Source organism: Lepidochelys olivacea, assembly GCF_965140295.1.
Source record: "Lepidochelys olivacea isolate rLepOli2 genome assembly, chromosome: 3".
Classification (NCBI taxonomy): Eukaryota; Metazoa; Chordata; order Testudines; family Cheloniidae; genus Lepidochelys; species Lepidochelys olivacea.
The window spans coordinates 6418689-6438112 of NC_140413.1; the positions used below are offsets into that span (position 1 = coordinate 6418689).

Below are 19424 nucleotides of genomic sequence, written 5' to 3' on the forward strand. Positions count from 1 at the left end.
AGTTACCTTCACTTGTATGTAACATCATCATCTCAACGGTCAGCTCCCTGACCGAGTGTCCTGTCTCTGTGTTCTGGAAGGCTCCTAATCAATGGGGTATTATGTTGGGCATTTAGGCTCTGGGAAGTGAGCATAGGCAGTGGGAGTAGTACTGGGTAGGTTTCATCTTTAAAGGGTTTTACAGGCGTTAGTTAATAATCCTCACAACTGCCCCCGTAAGGACAGCAAATATCAATCCCCATTTTACAGAAAGGGAAACTGAGTCACAGGACGATTAAATGCTCAGCATCCCAGAGGAAATCAGCAGCAGGATCAGTAGCCAGTCGTTGCTGGTTCCCAGTCCTGGGATCACACCCCCAGATTATGCCTCTCGACATTTCTTTACGAACACTAAAACTGTTAATTTCTTGAAAAATGACCACTAATTTCAGGAAATGTGCGTTAAAGGGTGAGCGTATGCCTGTTGTAACATGTGCCGTAGGTGCCAGATGTAAAACCAGAGTCCGATCCCAGCCACAACCCGTCGGGGTGAAACACACCAGCGCACCTGATAGTTGAAAACTTGGGCCTGTTTCCATGGCGGTCAATGAAGCTGATCAGTATCTCGAGGACAAAGAGACGCAGGTCGGCGTCTTCCATCAATGCAGCCGAGAGCAGCCTGTCCAGGAAAGAGCTAGGCAGGGCCGTGAGCATGTTACTACACTGGAAACCCGTGGAGACCTGCAGGTTGCACAAGGTGGAGGGAGAGCAGAGAGGGATATGACCAGTGGGGAAAACGTCCCAGGGAGAGAAAAGCATTTCCTAAAGCTGGGGGATGGGCGGAAGAGATGCTCTGGCCTGCAGAGGACCAGCCCGAGCTCCATTTTAACCCCTCGTGGCACAGGGAGCAGCTTGGCATGGGAGCTTCCATGCAGCCCCAACAGGCTACAGGTTGGGCTGGTGCAGAGGCAGGCTGCATGGGGAGTCCTGAAGGGCAGCAACCACTTTTCCAGCACACAGGCCGGGGCTGCACCTGCAACCTACACCGCGTCCCTAGCTTCGAAAAGCCAGACAGAGGGACTGTAAATCGAACCCATGTGGCACGGCAGGGTACTAGCCACGGAGCCACTCAGCCAGTCCTTGCTTTGGTATAGTGTGTTCGAACATGGGTACTGTTCTTTGCATGAGGGTGAGCAGTCAAACCTTCCTGAGGAAGGGCAGGTGCATGCCCGCCCGCCCGCCAGCCAGCGGCTGTCCCAGGGCAAGGCCCGTGCTGAGACCACATGGGCACTTGCTGCCAAACCACACCTGCTCAGGCGAGCCCGTTCGTACCTGCAGGAGGGATTTCAGCAGCATTATCTGAGTCAGGCGATTCCGATTCTCCCTGTGGGGGACAAAAACCAACGTTGAACTCGGCACGGAAAAGAGACTTACACAAACCCAAAGCCATCAGTTTATTCCCTGCGCCAGGGCCAGGGCAGGAGTGTTCCCTATGGGATATTTCCTCATGCCTCAACCAGGCCAGTTTTAACAGCTCAAGCAACGGTGGCCACACCACTAACCTTAATACGGGGCACTCACTGCTCAATAGATGTCACTGCCCTTGGCTCCTAGTCAGACCCCTGCAGGCCACCAGACGTAATTCCTCTCCCTCCTTAGCATTCACACCCTCCTGTTTGCAGACAGTGATCCTACAGTCACCCCCGGTCACTGCACAGTAAGACAAATCCTGAGGTCCCTATGTGGGGGCTGGTCTCTACTGGGAGCGGACATTGGCATAGCTATGTCTCTCGGGGATGCGATTAAGCCAGACTAACCCACCCTCTCAACAGCGCCAGGTCTTCTGTTCACCTAACTACCACTTCTCGGGGAGGGGATTAACCGCAGCGAGTGGCTACGCGGAAGCAGTGCGGCTGCTGGTGTACCACTGTAGCATTTTAAGCATAGACGCAGCTGGAATTTTAACTCAGTCCGTGCTCGCTGGATCAATTAACATCACGGGGAGTTTGCAGGGAAACGCGATCGTCCTTCGGCCATGTACAAGACTTCTCTCCGCGCCCTCTAGCTCTGAACTCCAAGGCTAAAGCCCCTGGCAGGAAGCCACGTCCCACAAGGATCAGTTGTGAGCTGTGACTTCATTAGGAGCAAGAGCAACCCTTGGGGTAAAAGACGAGTTCGCACCCTCGCACGGAGTCAGCTGCGTCTTTCCCGCAGCGTCTAGTAAGATTTTAAAACTCTTGGGGATGAAGCGGATAGCGGTGCTGCGCTAAATGGCTCCTGGGACTCCAGTCTGCCATCCCCGAGCCTGGAAACGCCTGGCTTTCACCCGCCGGGGGCCGCCGGCCTGACTCTGATCTCACAGCAGGGGCAGCACTGAAGTTAGCGGGCCTGATTCTGATCTTGCACTGGTGCAAATCAGGAGTGTCTCCGCTGAAGTCAAGGGAATTACACCAGCGTAAATGAGGCTGTCCATACGAATCCTGTACACACCAAGCGCTAAGAATCTAGTCGCGATATGAATCTGGCACCACCCTCCAAAGCGCTTTGCCTAGTATCTCTCATCTTTGCTGCCATTATCCTGGCTCCAAATAGCAGTTTCTATTTTGTCCCCCAACACCCTTAGTCTCGTGTTTCTTTTCCATAGCAAAAACTAAATAGCATTATTCTACTCACTGAGGGTAAAAGCTTTACACACAAACTAGCCACAAGCTTGAATGCTGCTCTCTGGGCTGTGGTGTTAACACAAATGGGCTGGCGCTTCATTAAATACCACACAGTTATCGGTGATGCTTTAAGATCTGACATGCCCTCTTCTGTAATGGGAACTACAATAGCTTGGCCCATCCCTCTGGAAAGCTACAGAGAGATCTATGACCTGCTTTGTCCTTCTGGCTTCCTTAAGCTCTTCTAATTCAGCCACGAGACAAGTTAGAAGCAGCAGGGCATTCGTCACGAAAAGAACAGGCAGTTCCTGCACTATCTGGGCCTGACTGACATCTACCACTGACAGCCCTTCAGGGAGCTCCGTTTGTGATCAGCAGCGAGCGGCCGCTATTCTTGTCTGATCTCTGGATTTAGGTCACATCCCTGGTTTTTATTCCCTTTCCCAAATGTACTTGTACCCGGCTCTAGTCACTGGCCAAGGCTGAACTCGTGACCCGACTTATGGGGACATCATCTTATCTCTAGCTGTCATGCTCTGTAGCTACAACGCCTCCCCCTCTCAGTACAGGCATTCCCTCCAGGAAAGGACAGACTTCTCTAGAGCCAGAACTAGACTTCTAGCACTAGGGCTGAATTTGGCCTTCAGAACCCTTTATTTCCCCAGGAGCCAGGCCCATAAATCAGAGCACAGAATTTACACTAGGACGTGTACGTATATGGACGCTCCCCTTCAGCATCAGTGACTTCAAGCGGTCGGCCACCTGCACTCCGGCCGGAGAGCGGTCTCTAATCTCCAAGCTGATGCTAGTGATCATGGTATCATTCCCCCTGGGTTGAGACAAGGGAAACTGTCTTCAGTGGCAGCTGAGTGCTCCACACCCCGGAACCTCAGGCCATGAGCGACTTGCTCCAGGTCATTCAGTGAGTCAGTGACGGGGTGGGGAATACCAGCCAGGATTCCTGACTGTGTCTCTTGCCTGAAACCCTAGCCCTCTGCGCACTTCCAGCCTCTAGCAGAACAGTCAAGCAAACCCACATGGCTAATTCTGATGAAGCTACTAGTCTCCTGTGGCCACGTCTGCCTGAAAGGATGGAGATGCAGCATTAAAGCATTTAATAAGCAGCAGGTTTAAAACAAACAAAAGGAAGTATTTCTTCACACAACGCACAGTCGACCTGTAGAACTCCTTGCCAGAGGATGTTGTGAAGGCCAAGACTATAACAGGGTTCAAAAAAGAACTAGGTAAGTTCATGGAGGATAGGTCCATCAATGGCTATTAGCCAAGATGGTCAGGGACGCAACCTCACGCTCTGGGTGTCCTTAGCCTCTGACTGGCAGATCCTGGGAGTAGACAGCAGGGGACAGATCACTCAATAATTGCCCTGTTCTGTTCATTCCCTCTGAAGCACCTGGCACTGGCCACTGTGGGAAGACAAGACACTGGGCTAAATGGACCCTGGGTCTGACCCAATATGGCCGCTCTTATTAAAGCTCTGCTCTCCCAAAGCTCTCTTGCCCTGGGATAAGGATTTCAGTCACATTCTGAAAAGGCAGCAAAGCGTGAGAAGGAAGAGGGAAACCCTTTGCTCATGACACACTGGATTCACGTGCCTTTCTAACTGCGCCGTAAAGAGGCTTTGACGGGGAATTTGGAGGGTGAATGCAGATGGCAAGCATGGCAGTCTCGATAGTCACAGAAATGGCCGTGCAAGCTTCCTTGCCACGGCCCTCCCAATGTACCAAGCACTGACTGAGGAGGCGGGGGTGACAGGAGGTCAGCCTCCATGGCCCACTTGCTCTTTGGTGTCTCGGTTACTAAGGGGACCAGCTGTGGTGGTGGCTCTGTGATTTGGGCACCCATCCAATAAAAGCTGACCGGAGCTCATTTTATAAAGGTCATGGATGGACACTACCTTCAACCACCGGAGGCTGGATTTGAACCAGGGACCTAGAAGTGAAAGGAGTCTTCTACTGTACAATGAATCAGAGAAGCGGCCCCAAGAGTCAAAGACCTTCCTGAAAACTGGTCCGGGATATGAACTAAAGTCTGGCCTGGTGCATGTCCAGGGGAGGCAGGGGACACTTCCCCAGGGATCCCTGCTGGAGCGAATCCAAACCCAATTCTTGATCAGCTTCCAGTGTGTCACCTGAGAGAGGTTCCCTTTCCGCAGGAGGGGCAGGGAGAGAAGAGAAGTAAATTTGTCCTCACCCAGCTTTCCCAGCGTCTAGAGCGTGGTGCAGAGAAGGCAGTGGGACCTTGCTCATTATAAAGAGCATGACCTCGGACCTCTGATAGGTGGGGAGGGTGCTGGCAAAGGAACCTGAGAAGACAGACAGCACTAAGACCATGCAAGACCGTCAAGGTCAACCTGCAGGAGAAACACACGCCCAGTTCCCATTTCCACAGCAGACGCCCGCGCACCCATCTCTGCCCTCAGCGGTCAGTGAGCATCCCACACAGAACTGAGCCCTGCACGTCCGTTTACCTACCCCACGACACGCCTGGCCAGAGAGAGCCCCCAGGCTGAACCTCAGGAAGAGCACCAAGGGGGCTTCCTCCTCGGATTGCCGCGAGCGGGATCAGCTGGGTGGCCCACCGGCATTCATGGGCAGTAGCAGAGGTTGGGTAAGTCATCACCAGCACACAGCTCAGGCGATTAGCGTTTGGTCTTGACAGGCGTCAAGCAGGACCCTTTAGCCCCTCAGAAAGCCAAAAGCGGGGGAAAGACCCACCTTAATCAGCACCACACAGGCAGCAGAAGTGGCCTTCAGAGCAGTATGCTCCGGCATATCCTGCTCCTCTCAGCCCCGGGCTTAGCAGCACACAGGGTCACCAGGTCAGGGGTAAGTACGTCCCGGCGTAGGGAGGGCCAGAACCTGCCCAGCCAGGGCCGTTCCCTCTCCTCCTCCCCCTGGGACCGCACCACTGGGTTTGCTCAGAGCTGTGAGTGGAGAATCCGCCCCGGCAGGGCTTGGCTACAGCCGGCCTGCCAGGGCTAAGCAGCAGGCAGGCTGGCTGCAGTGCCATTCCCAGCGGAGAGAACAAAAGTCCTGAGGAGCTTAGGCAGTGGCCTGCAGCAGCTTCCTCGCTCGGATTTCTCCGTCTCCCCTCATGTCCCTGCCCTACACTCACGCCCCTCCTTGAGGGAGGGGTAGGGTGAACAGAGCTCAGATCCACCAAGAACAAGGACTCCTCAGGCAGAAGGCAGACAGCCAAGCCAAGCCGGCAATGGGCTACCCCTGCTGCTGCGCCTCTGATTCACTGCTCAGACTAGAGGCTCCTCTGACGGGCAGGCCTGGATCAGCAGCATCCTGCCTCTCCACCTGGGCACCTGGAGACAAAACGATCCTATTCCAGCAGTGTAAAGGCTGCGGCACAAATTAGAACTGCAGGGAGGCTGGTACCTCGTAGTTAGCTCATGCCCACTACCTCTTACACTGCTCCCAAATCTCACAAGGGCAAACGGAAATCTCCGCCTATAGCCAGAATCTCTTTGCAGTTCCCTGTGTTCAGCCTCGGAGATGAGGCTGTGTTTGGGCATTCTTGGGTGGATACTGCCCTCCGCTGGTATTTCTTTGTCATTGCTAGACAAGTGTTAGCCCACGAAAGCTTGTGCTCAAATACATTTGTTAGTCTCTAAGGTGCCACAAGCACTGCTCATTGTTTTTGCTGTTCCTCAATTCATCTGTACCACCAAGCTAAGGACAACAGCTTTTCAATCATTTGTTTGCTCTGCACCTCGGTCCTGATTTTCAGCCCCTCCTGACCATGCACCCCTCCCATCAGGATGTGAGTCTGTGATGTGGACAAATGGGAACCCAGATGACAGATCCATCCAAGTCACAGCCACTTATGATCTAAACTGGATCCAAACTTCTGCCAAAGTATCGGTTTCCTATAGGAAGCCAATTCACCCCTCTGGGAAATTTACAAATGAGACATAAGTGAAATAAATGGCAGGATAAAGAAGTGGGTGACAATTCCAAGAAGCTCCCGAGTTTGTGTTTTCCACTGAGCTGATTGGGAAAACCGAGTTGTTATGCAAGGTCTTGGAAAAAATTTTGAAGGAGAAAGTAGTTAAGGACATTGAAGTCAATGGTAAATGGGACAAAATACAACATGGTTTTACAAAAGGTAGACCGTGCCAAAGCAACCTGATCTCCTGCTTTGAGAAAGTAACAGATTTTTTAGACAAAGGAAACGCAGTGGATCTAATTTACCTAGATTTCAGTAAGGCATTTGATACCGTGCCACATGGGGAATTATTAGTTAAATTGGAAAAGATGGGGATCAATATAAACATTGAAAGGTGGATAAGGAATTGGTTATCAGGGAGACTACAGCGGGTCCTACTGAAAGGTGAACTGTCAGGCTGGAGGGAGGTTACCAGTGGAGATCCTCAAGGATCAGTTTTGGGACCAATCTTATTTAATCCTTTTATTACTGACCTCGGCACAAAAAGTGGGAGCGTGACAATAAAGTTTGCGGATGACACAAAGCTGGGAGGTATTGCCAATTTAGAGAAGGACCGGGAGATCCTACAGGAGGATCTGGATGACCTTGTCAACTGGAATAATAGGAATAGGATGAAATTTAATAGTGAGAAGTGTGAGGTCACGCATTTAGGGATAAACAATGATCATTCCATTATCGGCTCAGATGTCACTTTCCCTGAACCTTTTCCCAACGCCACTGCTGCACTTCCCCCTTTGTCTCTAGGGCCTGACCCCAAGCCGAGTCTGTGGGTTTCAATGCAGACTCACAAGTCAGGCTGGATGTACACTTCCCTGGTGTTCCCTCGTGTTAGAAAGAATCTTACTCAGGATGTGGGAACATCGGTCAATTAGATCCCGGCAGACCTGCCCTGTAACTAGAACTGTGGGGCTGGCTCCTCCTTGACTAGCCGATTTTGCTCCTCGGCATGATATGTGATTTGGATAGTTTCCTGTTTTATGGGTCTGGTTTTCACAACCATCAGATCACCCCCGTCCAGCCCGACCGACAGCAGCAGCAAACGACTCCGCCCTTATCTGAACACGTCCTTGTTAGCAGAGCAGGCCCCTCCAGCCAATGGAGGACGCGATGCCCCCACAGCGCGCGACCTGCATACCTGTGGTCTTGATAACGGCCTCTTGGAACATCCTCTCTTCATGCTCCTTGATGATCTTGGTACTGATGACAGCACAGTCATAGCTGCCTGTCAGCTCGTAGTCGATGCTCAGGCGGAGCTGCCGCAGCAGAGTGTTGAACACTTCCAGCACAGTCGGTCCTGAGCAGGGCGGAGAGGGCAGGCAGAGGCATTGAGCAATACCACCACCGAGCTCTTACAGTGCTTAAAGGTCAGTCTCATTACCCCCAATTTACAGATGAGGAAACTGAGGCAAAAAGAGAGGCAGGGACTTGCCCAAAGTCACCCAGCAGGCCAAGGGCCGAGCCGGAATTGAACCAAGATCTCCTGAGACCCAGGCCAGCGGTCTAGCCGCTACACCACATTGCTCCCATTCAGCCAACCCTGCTACTCCTACTGGGACATGCAGCCCCACTGTAAGCGAGAGGGGGCTGGTCACACTAGGATGCAACCTGACAAAGAAGAGGACATCCCAGGCTTATGGTCCTTGCTCTTCAGACCCCCAACAGAGACACAGGGCCAGAGTGGACAGTGCCACAAACTCAACCCTCCCACCAGTATGAACCTCACACATTACCTCTCACATCTACACTAGCAAAGATCCCACATCCGAGGATCATTTCCGAGAGCACAGTCTGGGGTTTGCCAGCACAGATGGGACCAAACGGTGCTAGTGATTTGTTAGCAATCTGAAGTAAAGCCCTTGTTAAACCCAACTCAACTCAACGGGGAGTTTGGCCCCTGGGGTCTTTATGACTGGGACATAAGTCCCCACCCCGACACATCCCACAATTGCAACCACTGGTTCAACTCCCACAGTGGGCGGTGCTTGGCCAGACGGGACCCCGGCTGCTGCCACCTTTGACCATCCTGATCATGTCAGATGAGCCAAATGATGGAGAAAGCCAACAGCCCCAAGCAGCGCTCCCTCCATTGCCACCACGGAGACTGGGGGTAACAGCGATCTGGACAAAGCTCTGATGTAGGCAAGGCCACGAGGGAGGGAGTGGGTCAGGTTTTCAAACAGGCTGAGCCTTCACCTAACTCTGCTCCCATCAAAGGGGAGTATGATCACTGACTTTTCAGGGAACAGACCTAGGACTACACCGAGCGCTTTGGAAAGCCCTGGCCAGCATGGCTTGGCAAGGTCGCTACAATGGTCTGATGCCATCTGCACAGGGTTACAGCAGTTAGGGGCTCCCCACATAACACCGCAGTGCTCCAGGGAACTCCCCCAGAAGCTAAAGACCATCACAAACCTCCCTTGCTTCTGCTCCGACTGCAAGGCGCATTTCTTTGACTCGCTCTCCCTAACACAAATACAGAGAAATGCGTGTGTTGAAAACCCCCAAATCCCCTACAACCCTAACAAAGCAAGCCACTCCCTGCAATCACGTCTGCCTGTGGGGAGAGGACAGGAGAACAAACAGCAAGAGAGCTGCGCAGTCATGCTGCTGAACGCATGACCGGGAGGGGGTTAGATACCACGGGGATGTGAGATCCTAGCGAGAACAGATGAAACAAACAGACTAGAACACGAGAGAGACAAGGCAGGAGAGGTGACCTCTTTTATTGGACCAATTTCTGTTGCGGAGAGACAAGCTTTTGAGCCACCCTGAGCTCTTCTACAGGTCATCGTCTCTCTAATATCCTGGGACTGACACGACTCCAGCTACGCTGCCTACAGAAGAGAACACGGCAGTTTTGCTATGGAGATGCACTCCGTCGCATAGAGTTGTCCAGGCTTCAAGGTGCAGAGCATGCTGGGACTCAGGACTCTGTTCCCAGCTCTGCCCTCTACCTGCTGTGTCATCCTGGGCAACTCACTTCACTGCTCCATGCCTCAGTTTCCCCTCCCATCCTTTCTGTCTCATCTATTTTGATTGCTGGCTCTTTGGGGCTGAAACCATCTCTCACTGCGTGTTGGTGAAGCGCCTAGCACAAAGAGATCCTGATGTGCTCCTATAATGCCAACACCTACCTGGTTTCTCCAAGGGTCTGTGTGTTTCTGATGCACCTCTGGCCTGAATACATGTGACCACATACTTGTAAGGAATATAAATACAAGAAAGAAAGACACAGAAAAGATGCGGGGGGGGGGAAGGAAATGTATGGAAAAACAAAGCCCAGTACAATCCTGATGTGAACCACCATCTCTAACAACCTGCCCGCTCATCTCCTTGTTCTACTGACCCAGTCTCATTAGCTGCTTTTTGCCGACCTTAGGTCACACGGTGAGACAGTGCCAGAAACTGAGCCGAGGAGCTCAACTCCCAGTCCCCTGCAACAGGCACTAGCCAACGCTCCCTGGCCTGATGTGCCTGAGACACTGAAGCTCAGAGATGGGAAGCCCACAGCCCCAGGGAATCCAGGATTTAAGAGCGTCTGATTAATGGACAGAACTAAGTCATCTGCGTTTATGTCACACTGTGCGTCAGGAGGCCAGGAGTGCAAGGGGTACCGAGCCCAGGACTCCCGGGTCTAAGCAGCAGGAACCCCCCCCAGCCCGGATTCTGCAATTCTACAGCTCGAAGCAGGAGTGCTGAGCACAAGGGAATCCACAGGTGGATGTGCTGTCCAAATGCCAGCAGCTCTCCCTTAAAGCCCATAATCCCAGGCTGCGTGTGCTCAGCTCACCCCGTAGAACCAGCCAATCCACCAGCGCCTAAGGCCAGCTGGGCTCAGGCAACATAAGGGGCACCTCCCTCGTCCCACTCGGCTGCTGCCAGAGGTGGGAGCAGGAGCAGGCCTCAGGTGTAAAAGCCTTGCCGGGGAGTCCGCCTCTCCAAACGCACTACCTGCCGCTCTCAGATCTTTCCAGCCGGGAGTCGGAACAAACCTAAATCAAACCGTTCTTCCCCCGAAGCTCGGACACTTCCTGCTCTCTGACCTGGTGCCCATGGTGCCAGCTGCTGGCAGTGCAAAGGGAAGCACCGAGCCAGGCTGAACCATTCCCTGTTGGCACAGTACTGCGGGCACCAACAATCCATCAGCCCAGTGTCTGTCTGTCTGCCTGCCTCATTTCCTTCCCAGTTGCGTAGGGGTTTTATCCCCAGCTGGCATCTCGATGTGCTGGGTAACTGCTGGCACTTCTGCAATGCCCCGTCCCGTCTAATGGGTCTCGAAAGGAAACTGACAAATGCTTCCAGTTGCTACAGTGCAGCAGCCTGCACTGGGCCAAGCTTTCGCCATGGCTCCTGGAGCGGCCATTTCTGGCTCCTGAGAACCCAGCTCCCACCGTGCCTCTCAGATCAGTTACTGCTGCAGGCCCCAGCCTGAAGGGAATCACTCCAGCCCGGCCGGGAGCTCCAGCCTGGAGAGGCAGATGCAGGCTCAGCCGCTGGAGGGACGGGGAAAGCCATGGGAGTGCCCTCCGGCCATGATCGGAGGCTCACTGGACTGGGTCCCTTCCTTACCCACTGATCCTGAGGCTGCGATGACAGCTGCCTCCGACAGGACCTCCACGATCCCAGCCCGCACCGTGGCTGCACTCTTGCTGTTGGCATCCAGGTGTCCCAGGAGTTGCTGGATCACCAAGTGGGAATGCTGAGGCTGGAAGGAAAGCAGAGAGTGAGCCACGCTGATAGACGGCTGCTGAGCCGGGCCGACCTTAGCGGTTTGGGGGCAATTCCTGCCTCGGACACCAGCGCAAGAAAGGAAGGCCTGACAGTCAGCACCTGGCGGATGACACCCATGCGAGGGCAGAATCCAGCCTGCTTTCCCATAGCAGCACCACCTCTGCAAGGAAGGCAGCGGAGTGCGGGGTCACTTCTGCACAGAGCCTTTCCTGACCGCACAATGGTGGCCATTAAAAATGGACGTACGCAGCACTGAACTATTGACCTGTGTGTGTGGAATCTTCCATACCAGGCCAAATTCTGTGCCTGCCTGCGGCCTGTGTAATCCCACTGACGCCAGGGAGATGGCAGCAGGAAGGTGAGTTGAGGAAGAATTCTGTGGCCAATCCCACAAGTGCTGAGATCAATTTAACACCTGTGAGTGATAAATGTGTCACTCCTAATGGCACCCACTACCTTGGCTCGGAGAGCTCAGCGGCTCGTTTCATGCTCACATTAGCACGGCCACAGACATGCAGGTATGACAGGTCCCCTGGAAGGACAGAATCAGGAACCTTCAGCACCAAAAGCACTGGTCTCTGCCACTCGATCTCAAGGGGACCACCCTTAACGAAGGGAAAGTAAGAGGCTGGGTCCAGCCAGTAGAAGATGCGCTCACACAGACTGCACCAGTCTATTTATGGAAAGAGGCACAGGGAAATATACCATGGAGGGAACAACCTTCACTGTCCCAGGAATACACCTGATGCCTTAACAGGTCTTTTCAAGCTACCAAATAGAAATGTACGTGCAGAATGGAAACATACTTACAAAAGTCTAGTGCATGGAACTTTAGTCTGGAGATGTTCATATAGGGGAAATGATTTACAGGGTTTACATATGTATAAAAGCCACTGTCATGATTAATCCTGTATGCATGGGTGTTGTAACCGGGTCAGTCCCGGGATATGAAAGAGATGAAGTGGGAGAGGTCATATATCTTTTAGTGGACCAACTTCTGTTGGTGAGAGAGAAACTTTTGAGCCACACAGAGCTCTTGTTCAGGCCTGGAAGAGGTACTGAGAGCGTCACAGATAAATACAAGGTCAAATAGCTTAGCATTGGTCCCTTATAATATGTGCTTACTATTTATGCTAAACTATCCATTCAATCTTGTATTTCGCTGTGACGCTCTGAGTACCTCTCCCAGACCTAAAGAAGAGCTCTGTGTGGCTCAAAAGCTTGTCCCTCTCACCAACAGGAGTTGGTCCAATAAGTGATTAACCCCAGGTATTTATGAAGGGAGAATGTATTGATTGTGTATCCTTCAAACGGACCCTAGTGAGTTACTTACGCCCAGCATTTAGGTTTTGTAAAAAAAATTGATTTTATAAAACCTAATCTAAAGATAATGGGCATCGTGCAGTTTACAAGATAAAACATGCAATGAAAACAGGTGCCTTTCCTAATGTAAGCATTCCCCAAGGACAGCAGGGCTGAGCTGTCAGGAGAGAGCCATAAATCAAAATTAACGAGAAACGAAAGTGACACTGACATCTTTGGTACCCTATCACTGTAGTAGCAAAAGACTTATCCTGACAACATCACTGTGAGGCAGGACAGTGCTACAATCACCATTGTAAGGATGGGACACTGAGGAACAGGGAGGCTAAGTGACTTGTACGTGGTCCCACAGGAAGTCAGTGGCTGAGCTGGGAATTGAAACCTGGTCTCCGCAGCTAATGCCCTAACCACCAAGCTGTCCTTCCTCTCCGTTTACCCAGCTGTGCAGAGTGGAAAAAGGATAAATAACCAATGCGATGGGTGAAAAGTAAATGGGCTAAGTGACAACAAAGAAGGGAAGCAAGATGACAATCCAGACAGAAATATATTTTCATTGGGATTCAAACAAAGAGATCATGGAAACATTTCTAATTACCTCAGAATTTCTAGAATCCTGTTTTCTAACAAAACCTAAATCTGGGGCCTAACTCAATCCAACAACGTCACCTGAAAGGGGAGGGCTTCAGAGCAAGAAGGGGAAAAAGATAAAGCCCAGAGTCATAGAATCATAGAAACGTCAGGCTGGAAGGGACCTCAAAAAGTTGTCAAGTCCAGCCCCCTGCACTGTGGAAGAACCAAGTAAACCTGGACCATCCCTGACAGGTGTTTGGCCAATCTGTTAAAAACCTCCAATGACAGGGATTCCACAACCTCCCTTGGAAGCCCGTTCCAGAGCTGAACTCCCCTGAGAGCTCAAAAGTTTTCACTTAATATCTAACCTAAACCTTGCTGCAGATAAAGCTGTCTGAGGACATGGAGAACAATTGATAATTATCCTCCTTATAATGGCTCTTAACATATTCGAAGACTTATCAGGTCCCCTGACAGGCTTCTTTTCTCAAAACTAAACATGGCCAGTGTTTGTAACCTTTCCTCACAGGTCCTTTGATCACAGGTCCTTTTTGTTGCTCTCCTCTGAACTCTCTCGAATTTGTCCACGTCTTTCCTAACCGGTGGCACCCAGAACTGGACACAGTGCTCCCACCGCAGTAGTTCAGCAGCACCAAGCAGAGCGAGACAGTTACCTCCCATGTCTCACATACGACGCTCCCGTCAATACACCCCAAATGATATTAGCCTTTTTCGCAACTGCATCACACTGGTGACTCGTATTCAATTTGTGACCCATTATAAGCCCCAGATCCTTCTCAGCAGTACGACCCCCTAGCCAGTTATTCCCCATTTTGTAGTTGTGCTTTTGATAGTTCCCTCCTAAGTGAAGTACGCTGCACTTGTCTTTATTGAATTTCATCTCTTGGATTTCAGACCAATTCTCCAGTTTGTCAAGGGGGTTTTGAATGCTAATCCCGTCTGCAAAGTGCTGGCAACCCCTCCCAGCGTGATGGCATCTGAATACTCTCCATTCCATTTTCCAAGCCATTAATGAAAAGACTGAATAGCCCTGGAGCCAGGATACCCCCCGTAGGGCCGTACTGGATACATCTTCCCAGTTTCACAGCAAACCAGTGACAACTACTCCAGTCTTTCAACCAGTTGTGAATCCACCTTATAGTAACTTCATCAAACCCACATTTCCCTAGTTTACTTATGAGAATGTCACATGGGACTGTGTCAAAAGCCTCACTGAAATCAAGGTATAGTGAAGTTTTGGAATAGCCTCCCAAGGGAAGCATTGGGGGCAAAAGATCTATCTGGCTTTAAGATTAAACTCGATAAGTTTATGGAGGAGATGGTATGATGGGATAACATGGTTTTGGTAATTAAATATTCATGGTAAATAGGCCCAATGGCCTGTGATGGGCTATTAGATGGGGTGAGATCCAAGTTACCCAGGAAAGTATTTTCTGTAGTATCTGGCTGATGAATCTTGCCCATATGCTCAGGGTTTAGCTGATCGCCATATTTGGGGTCGGGAAGGAATTTTCCTCCAGGGCAGATTGGAAGAGGCCCTGGAGGTTTTTCGCCTTCCTCTGTAGCATGGGCCACGGGTCACTTGCTGGAGGATTCTCTGCTCCTCGAAGTCTTTAAACTACGATTTGAGGACTTCAATAGCACAGATACAGGTGTGAGGTTTTTTTTGTAGGAGTGGTAGGTGAAATTCTGTGGCCTGCGTTGTGCAGGAGGTCAGACTAGATGATCATAATGGTCCCTTCTGACCTAAATATCTATGAATCTATGTCGAAAGCTTCCCGCCCAGTGACTAGGCCAGTGACCCTGCCAAAGAGGGAAATTCAGTGGGTTTGCCGTGATTTATTCCTGACAAAGCCATGCTGGCCATTCCTGCTAACCCTATTCTCCTCCAGAGGCTGACTGATTATTTCACAGTTTGTTTCAATATCTTTCCAGTATCCTACACACGAGGGTCAAATTCTCCCCTCGCTTATCTCCAGGCAACATCTTGCTAAGCCACTGGGGCTCCGTGGGAGTGACTGAGCGCAGAATTTGACCTGTATCGTTTTCTCCTCTGCCTAGGTAACAGAGGTCCCCTGATATAGCAATTGTGGATGGGACCCCCTAGCCTAAGGCATTACTTCTTGTATCTGCAAAGACCTGGCTGTCCAAGACAGGAGATCTCGAGGCCAAATTCTGGCTAGCCCCAAGTGGGTACACAAGGACGGGCTCCAGGAGTGGATTGCCAGGGGTTGGCCAGAATCCCATTAGGAAGCATAGTCCCTGCTAGCCACTTCACATGCAGCAGCTCCCTGAAGAGGGCACGGCCATGGTCCTGTTGCCTGATCCGGCTAGCACAGCTGGGACTCTGCACTCCCACTCCAGCATGAGCACCCCAGGAGTTCTGGCTGCGTCAGCCTGAATTCCTCCTGGGAGCTCCAGCCTCATGATAGGCCTTCTCTGTCCTTCTCCAGAGTGCAGGGCAGGATCCTGACACCCAGCACAGCGAGGGTTTCTCATTATTTGCTGCACCGGGCTGCGAGTGTGTCTAATGAATGAGGAAAGGGAAGGACAAAGGCAGCAACAAGACGACAAGGATTCAGTGCATTCCCCAATCCTGCAGTCCCGACTCAGGCAAACTCTCACTGACTGAATAACGGGTTTAGGATCAGTCACTAGTGCCACAGGTAAATCATGGAAGTAGTATGATCTAGCGGTTAGAGCACAAGACTGTGAATCAGGAGTTCTGTATGGCCTTGGGCAAGTCACTTACCCTCCGTGCCTCAATTTCCCCATCTGTAACATGGTGGTAACAACCTCCCCATCTTTGCAAGGTACCGTGTAAGGGCAAGGTATCAGTATTTATATGTTGATGTAATTTGCAAAGAACCATCTGATAGCAAATCTCTGTGTTGACACATACAGATTGATTCCAGGGAATTACCCACAGGGTCTTATATAGAGTGCAACAAATCTGCCCATCATTGCCAGAGCACTGCATGCAGTGGCTACTCAGACTTTCACAGCGACAACAGGGACAGAAGCTAGATCCTTCTCTTCAAAAAGCACCGGCCTTCACCACAGTTAGCAGCACCGGGCCACTGACACACAAGTTGTGCAGTTCAGATTCCTCCTAGCAGAGAGCAATGGGGCATGCACTCACAATTCATTACAGGACTGAAATGACACAAAACGCCATCTCTCCAGCGGCTCACCTGAATGGAGTACATGATGATCTTAAAGCAACGAATAGCAAACGTCTTTGGCTCCCAGAGCGAGTGGTTGTCTAGATGGCTTCAGGGAAAGGAAAAAAAAAAAAGAGAGAGAGAAGAGTTCGTTTAACGATTACAGAGGCTTGTAGACTTGCTGGTACGACAAGCAAAGGCATCTTTTCCCTTTGCTCAGAGAAAACAGCAAATAAACAGCGTGGGAGGCAGGTGACACAGAAGCAGTCAGAGCAGGGAGTGAGAGGAGGCGGAAGAGCAAAGATCGGGAAGGGGGAGCCGACGTAGAATTGCAAACTGCCAGCTAAAGCTCAAACCCTGTAAAGAGCTAATTTGTCTGCCTTTTTCTGCAATTCCCTCCCAGGCCCAGGAGTTGCTCACTTTCAGGGGTTAGTCCACAACTGTGCTCACTGACTTTGCTTCTGTATGGCTGGGACGGGGACCCAGGAACTCCTAGGTCTTTATCCCAGCTCTGCCATTCAGTCCCTCTGTAACCATGGGCAAATCATTCAGCTTTTCTGTGCCTCAGTTTCCCTCCTCACCAAACTGGGGCTGATACTAGTTACCTGCCCACTAGGGGAAGTAGTTGTTGGGAGGAGGAGATTACCAAACACGTACACAGCACTTGAAAAAGTGCAATGCCCTAGGTATTGGAACAAATTCACTGCCTCCGGGACATCAGAGCTGCCATTCTGCTCCAGGCTGCAGCCACTGACTTCAAAGCAGCAGCAGAGATGGAACTCAGCTCATCCTGATCCAGAAACGCAGGTCCCACAGCTACTTGAACTAAAGGAGAATCTCCGCTGCCCATAAGCAGTCTAAGGTTTATGACACACAGCTGAGTAGATCTGATCACTAGATGATTACCTGTTCCATTCATTCCCTCTGAAGCACCTGGCATTGGCCACTGTTGGAGACAGGATACTGGGCTAGATGGACCACTGGTCTGACCTAGTATGGCTGTTCTGATGTTCTTATGATTCCATTACATACAAAGCGACACTAAGGGTATGTCTACCCTACAATCTTAAGTAGACCTATGTTAGGCCGATATACAGCTACTGCAGTGGCTGATGTCCACATGACCCTCCTTCTGTCGGTGGCGCATGTCCTCACCAGGAGCGCTTCTATCGACTGAAGAAGGGCAGTGTGGGGGGCTGAGAGCCAGGGCTCTTAGCTCCATGCAGCTCCTCACCAGCTGCCCCCCAGGCTTCTCACCTCCTCCACTCCCAGCCAGAAGCTGGGATACAGTAACCCAGGGCTTCTCACTTCCGGCGAGGAGGTCTGCGCCCAGAGTCCAGTCAGCTGCCGTACTCCCCATGGGGAGCGAGGAGCCAGGACCCCAGGGGGCAGCAGGGTTCCCAGTGGCAGCTCAAGCCAGGAGCCTGGGTGGCAGCTTGGCTTGGAGTAGAGACCTGGCAGCAACCGGGCTGGGGAGCCAGGAGCCAACTTTCTGGTCAATTTCACAGCTCCAGCTGAGCCATGAAATTGACAAGACAGCCAACAGCAGATGTAAGGAACACAGTGTTTATACAGACACTGCCTCACCCTAATTACACCAACCTGAGCCCTATGCCTCTCCTGGAGGTGGAGTTATGATATCGGTGTAGTAGGGCACTTACATTGGTGGGAGCAACCCTGTAGGGTAGACTCTGATATAGTTAGGTCAACATAACCTGCCTTATGTCGACCTAACTCTGTAGTGTAGACCCAAGCCTCACTAATTCACGGCAATATTAGTGTTCCTTATTATCAACAATACAAAAGGGTCCCCCTCTGGGACAAAAGGGGATGAGGAAACGAGAACACAGACAGCCAGAGTGTCCAGCCCAAGAGAGATGCAGGCAGGGTGGAGGGACAATCACCTGATCGAGTGACTTACATGAGAACAGGTTTGATGGCGTTCTTAATGTTACCATAAGCCGCTCGCCCCAGTAACTCCCGCAGGCACCTTTCTGCCAGCTCAGTGGGACTCTCTTTCTCCTTTTCAGTTGCTTGCAGGGGAGATGGAGAGCGGCTGAGAGAGAGGGAAAGAGAGATTAAGCCTCATCTGTACAAACCCTCAGTACAGCAGCAATCAAGGAGACCGATTTTCACGCCCTCATTCTCCCGTGCCACAACGCGACGCTCTCGCTTTCTTTCCAACGCTGCACTCCCAGCGGTGCCACTCCTCCGCTGCGAAGGACGCCAGCATCCAGAATATAAAAACCGCCCTTTGGAACTGGAAATCTGGGCCCACAATGAGAGCCATACTGCCTCCCTACATGCCAGATACACTAGCGGCTCGTCCCATCTCCTTGCAGTATGCCACTGCACCATGCAGAATAGAACTGCTGTGCTCTGCTCTGCTCCAGGGTGGCTGCATTTCAGTGCTCAGCGAAGGGATTCCCTGTGTGCGGTGAACCTGTTGACCAGTCTGGGCTCCTTTGACAGGAGAGATGATCTATAAACAGAAGGGATGCTGACTATTGGACTCCGCCCACGTGGACCTCTCCCACCCGCGCAGATCCTAACATTTACCAGCATGGCACAGCTCAGATGTACCATGGAATGGAGGCAGACAGTGGGAAATTCCTCTGTTCTGACAAATTAGGGCTCCAAGTAAAAGAGGGCATTTGATTCAGGGTTTAAGAGGTGCCTAGTTTATTCTGCAATGGGCCAGAAGGGGGAGCTCCGACTCTCCCCTTCCCCACCAAAACCACCGATTTGTGCTTTATACACTCAGCCGGGAGTAACACGCTGGGGTTATTGGAATCGAAGATCCAAGCTCCTGATGAACCTAAACAGAGGCTGTCACACAAACCCCGTCCCATCTCCAGCTGGCCAGAACACTGCGCTCTGTGCCATCAGACTCTGAACTGGCCACGCTGACTCTGAGAGGTAGGATGGCACAGCGGTTAGTGCTAGATTCAGAATTGGGACCCCGGGTATCAATTCTCTGGTCTACCGGTGACGC

The 19424-nt window shown here is 51.5% G+C and overlaps 1 protein-coding gene across 2 annotated transcripts in view; it reads right to left on the bottom strand.

Annotated features, from left to right (window-relative positions):
* EFR3B (EFR3 homolog B) overlaps positions 1-19424 on the bottom strand; it is a 133110-nt gene that overhangs the window by 20401 nt on the left and 93285 nt on the right. For both annotated transcript variants that reach the window (XM_084623863.1, XM_084623864.1), the window contains exons 7-13: positions 18351-18485; positions 16460-16538; positions 11190-11325; positions 7756-7914; positions 4854-4965; positions 1312-1363; positions 548-720 (exon numbers count right to left, since the gene is read on the bottom strand). In XM_084623863.1, coding sequence (XP_084479989.1) covers positions 548-720; positions 1312-1363; positions 4854-4965; positions 7756-7914; positions 11190-11325; positions 16460-16538; positions 18351-18485 — 846 coding nt within the window. The remainder of the gene's footprint in view (positions 1-547; positions 721-1311; positions 1364-4853; positions 4966-7755; positions 7915-11189; positions 11326-16459; positions 16539-18350; positions 18486-19424) is intronic.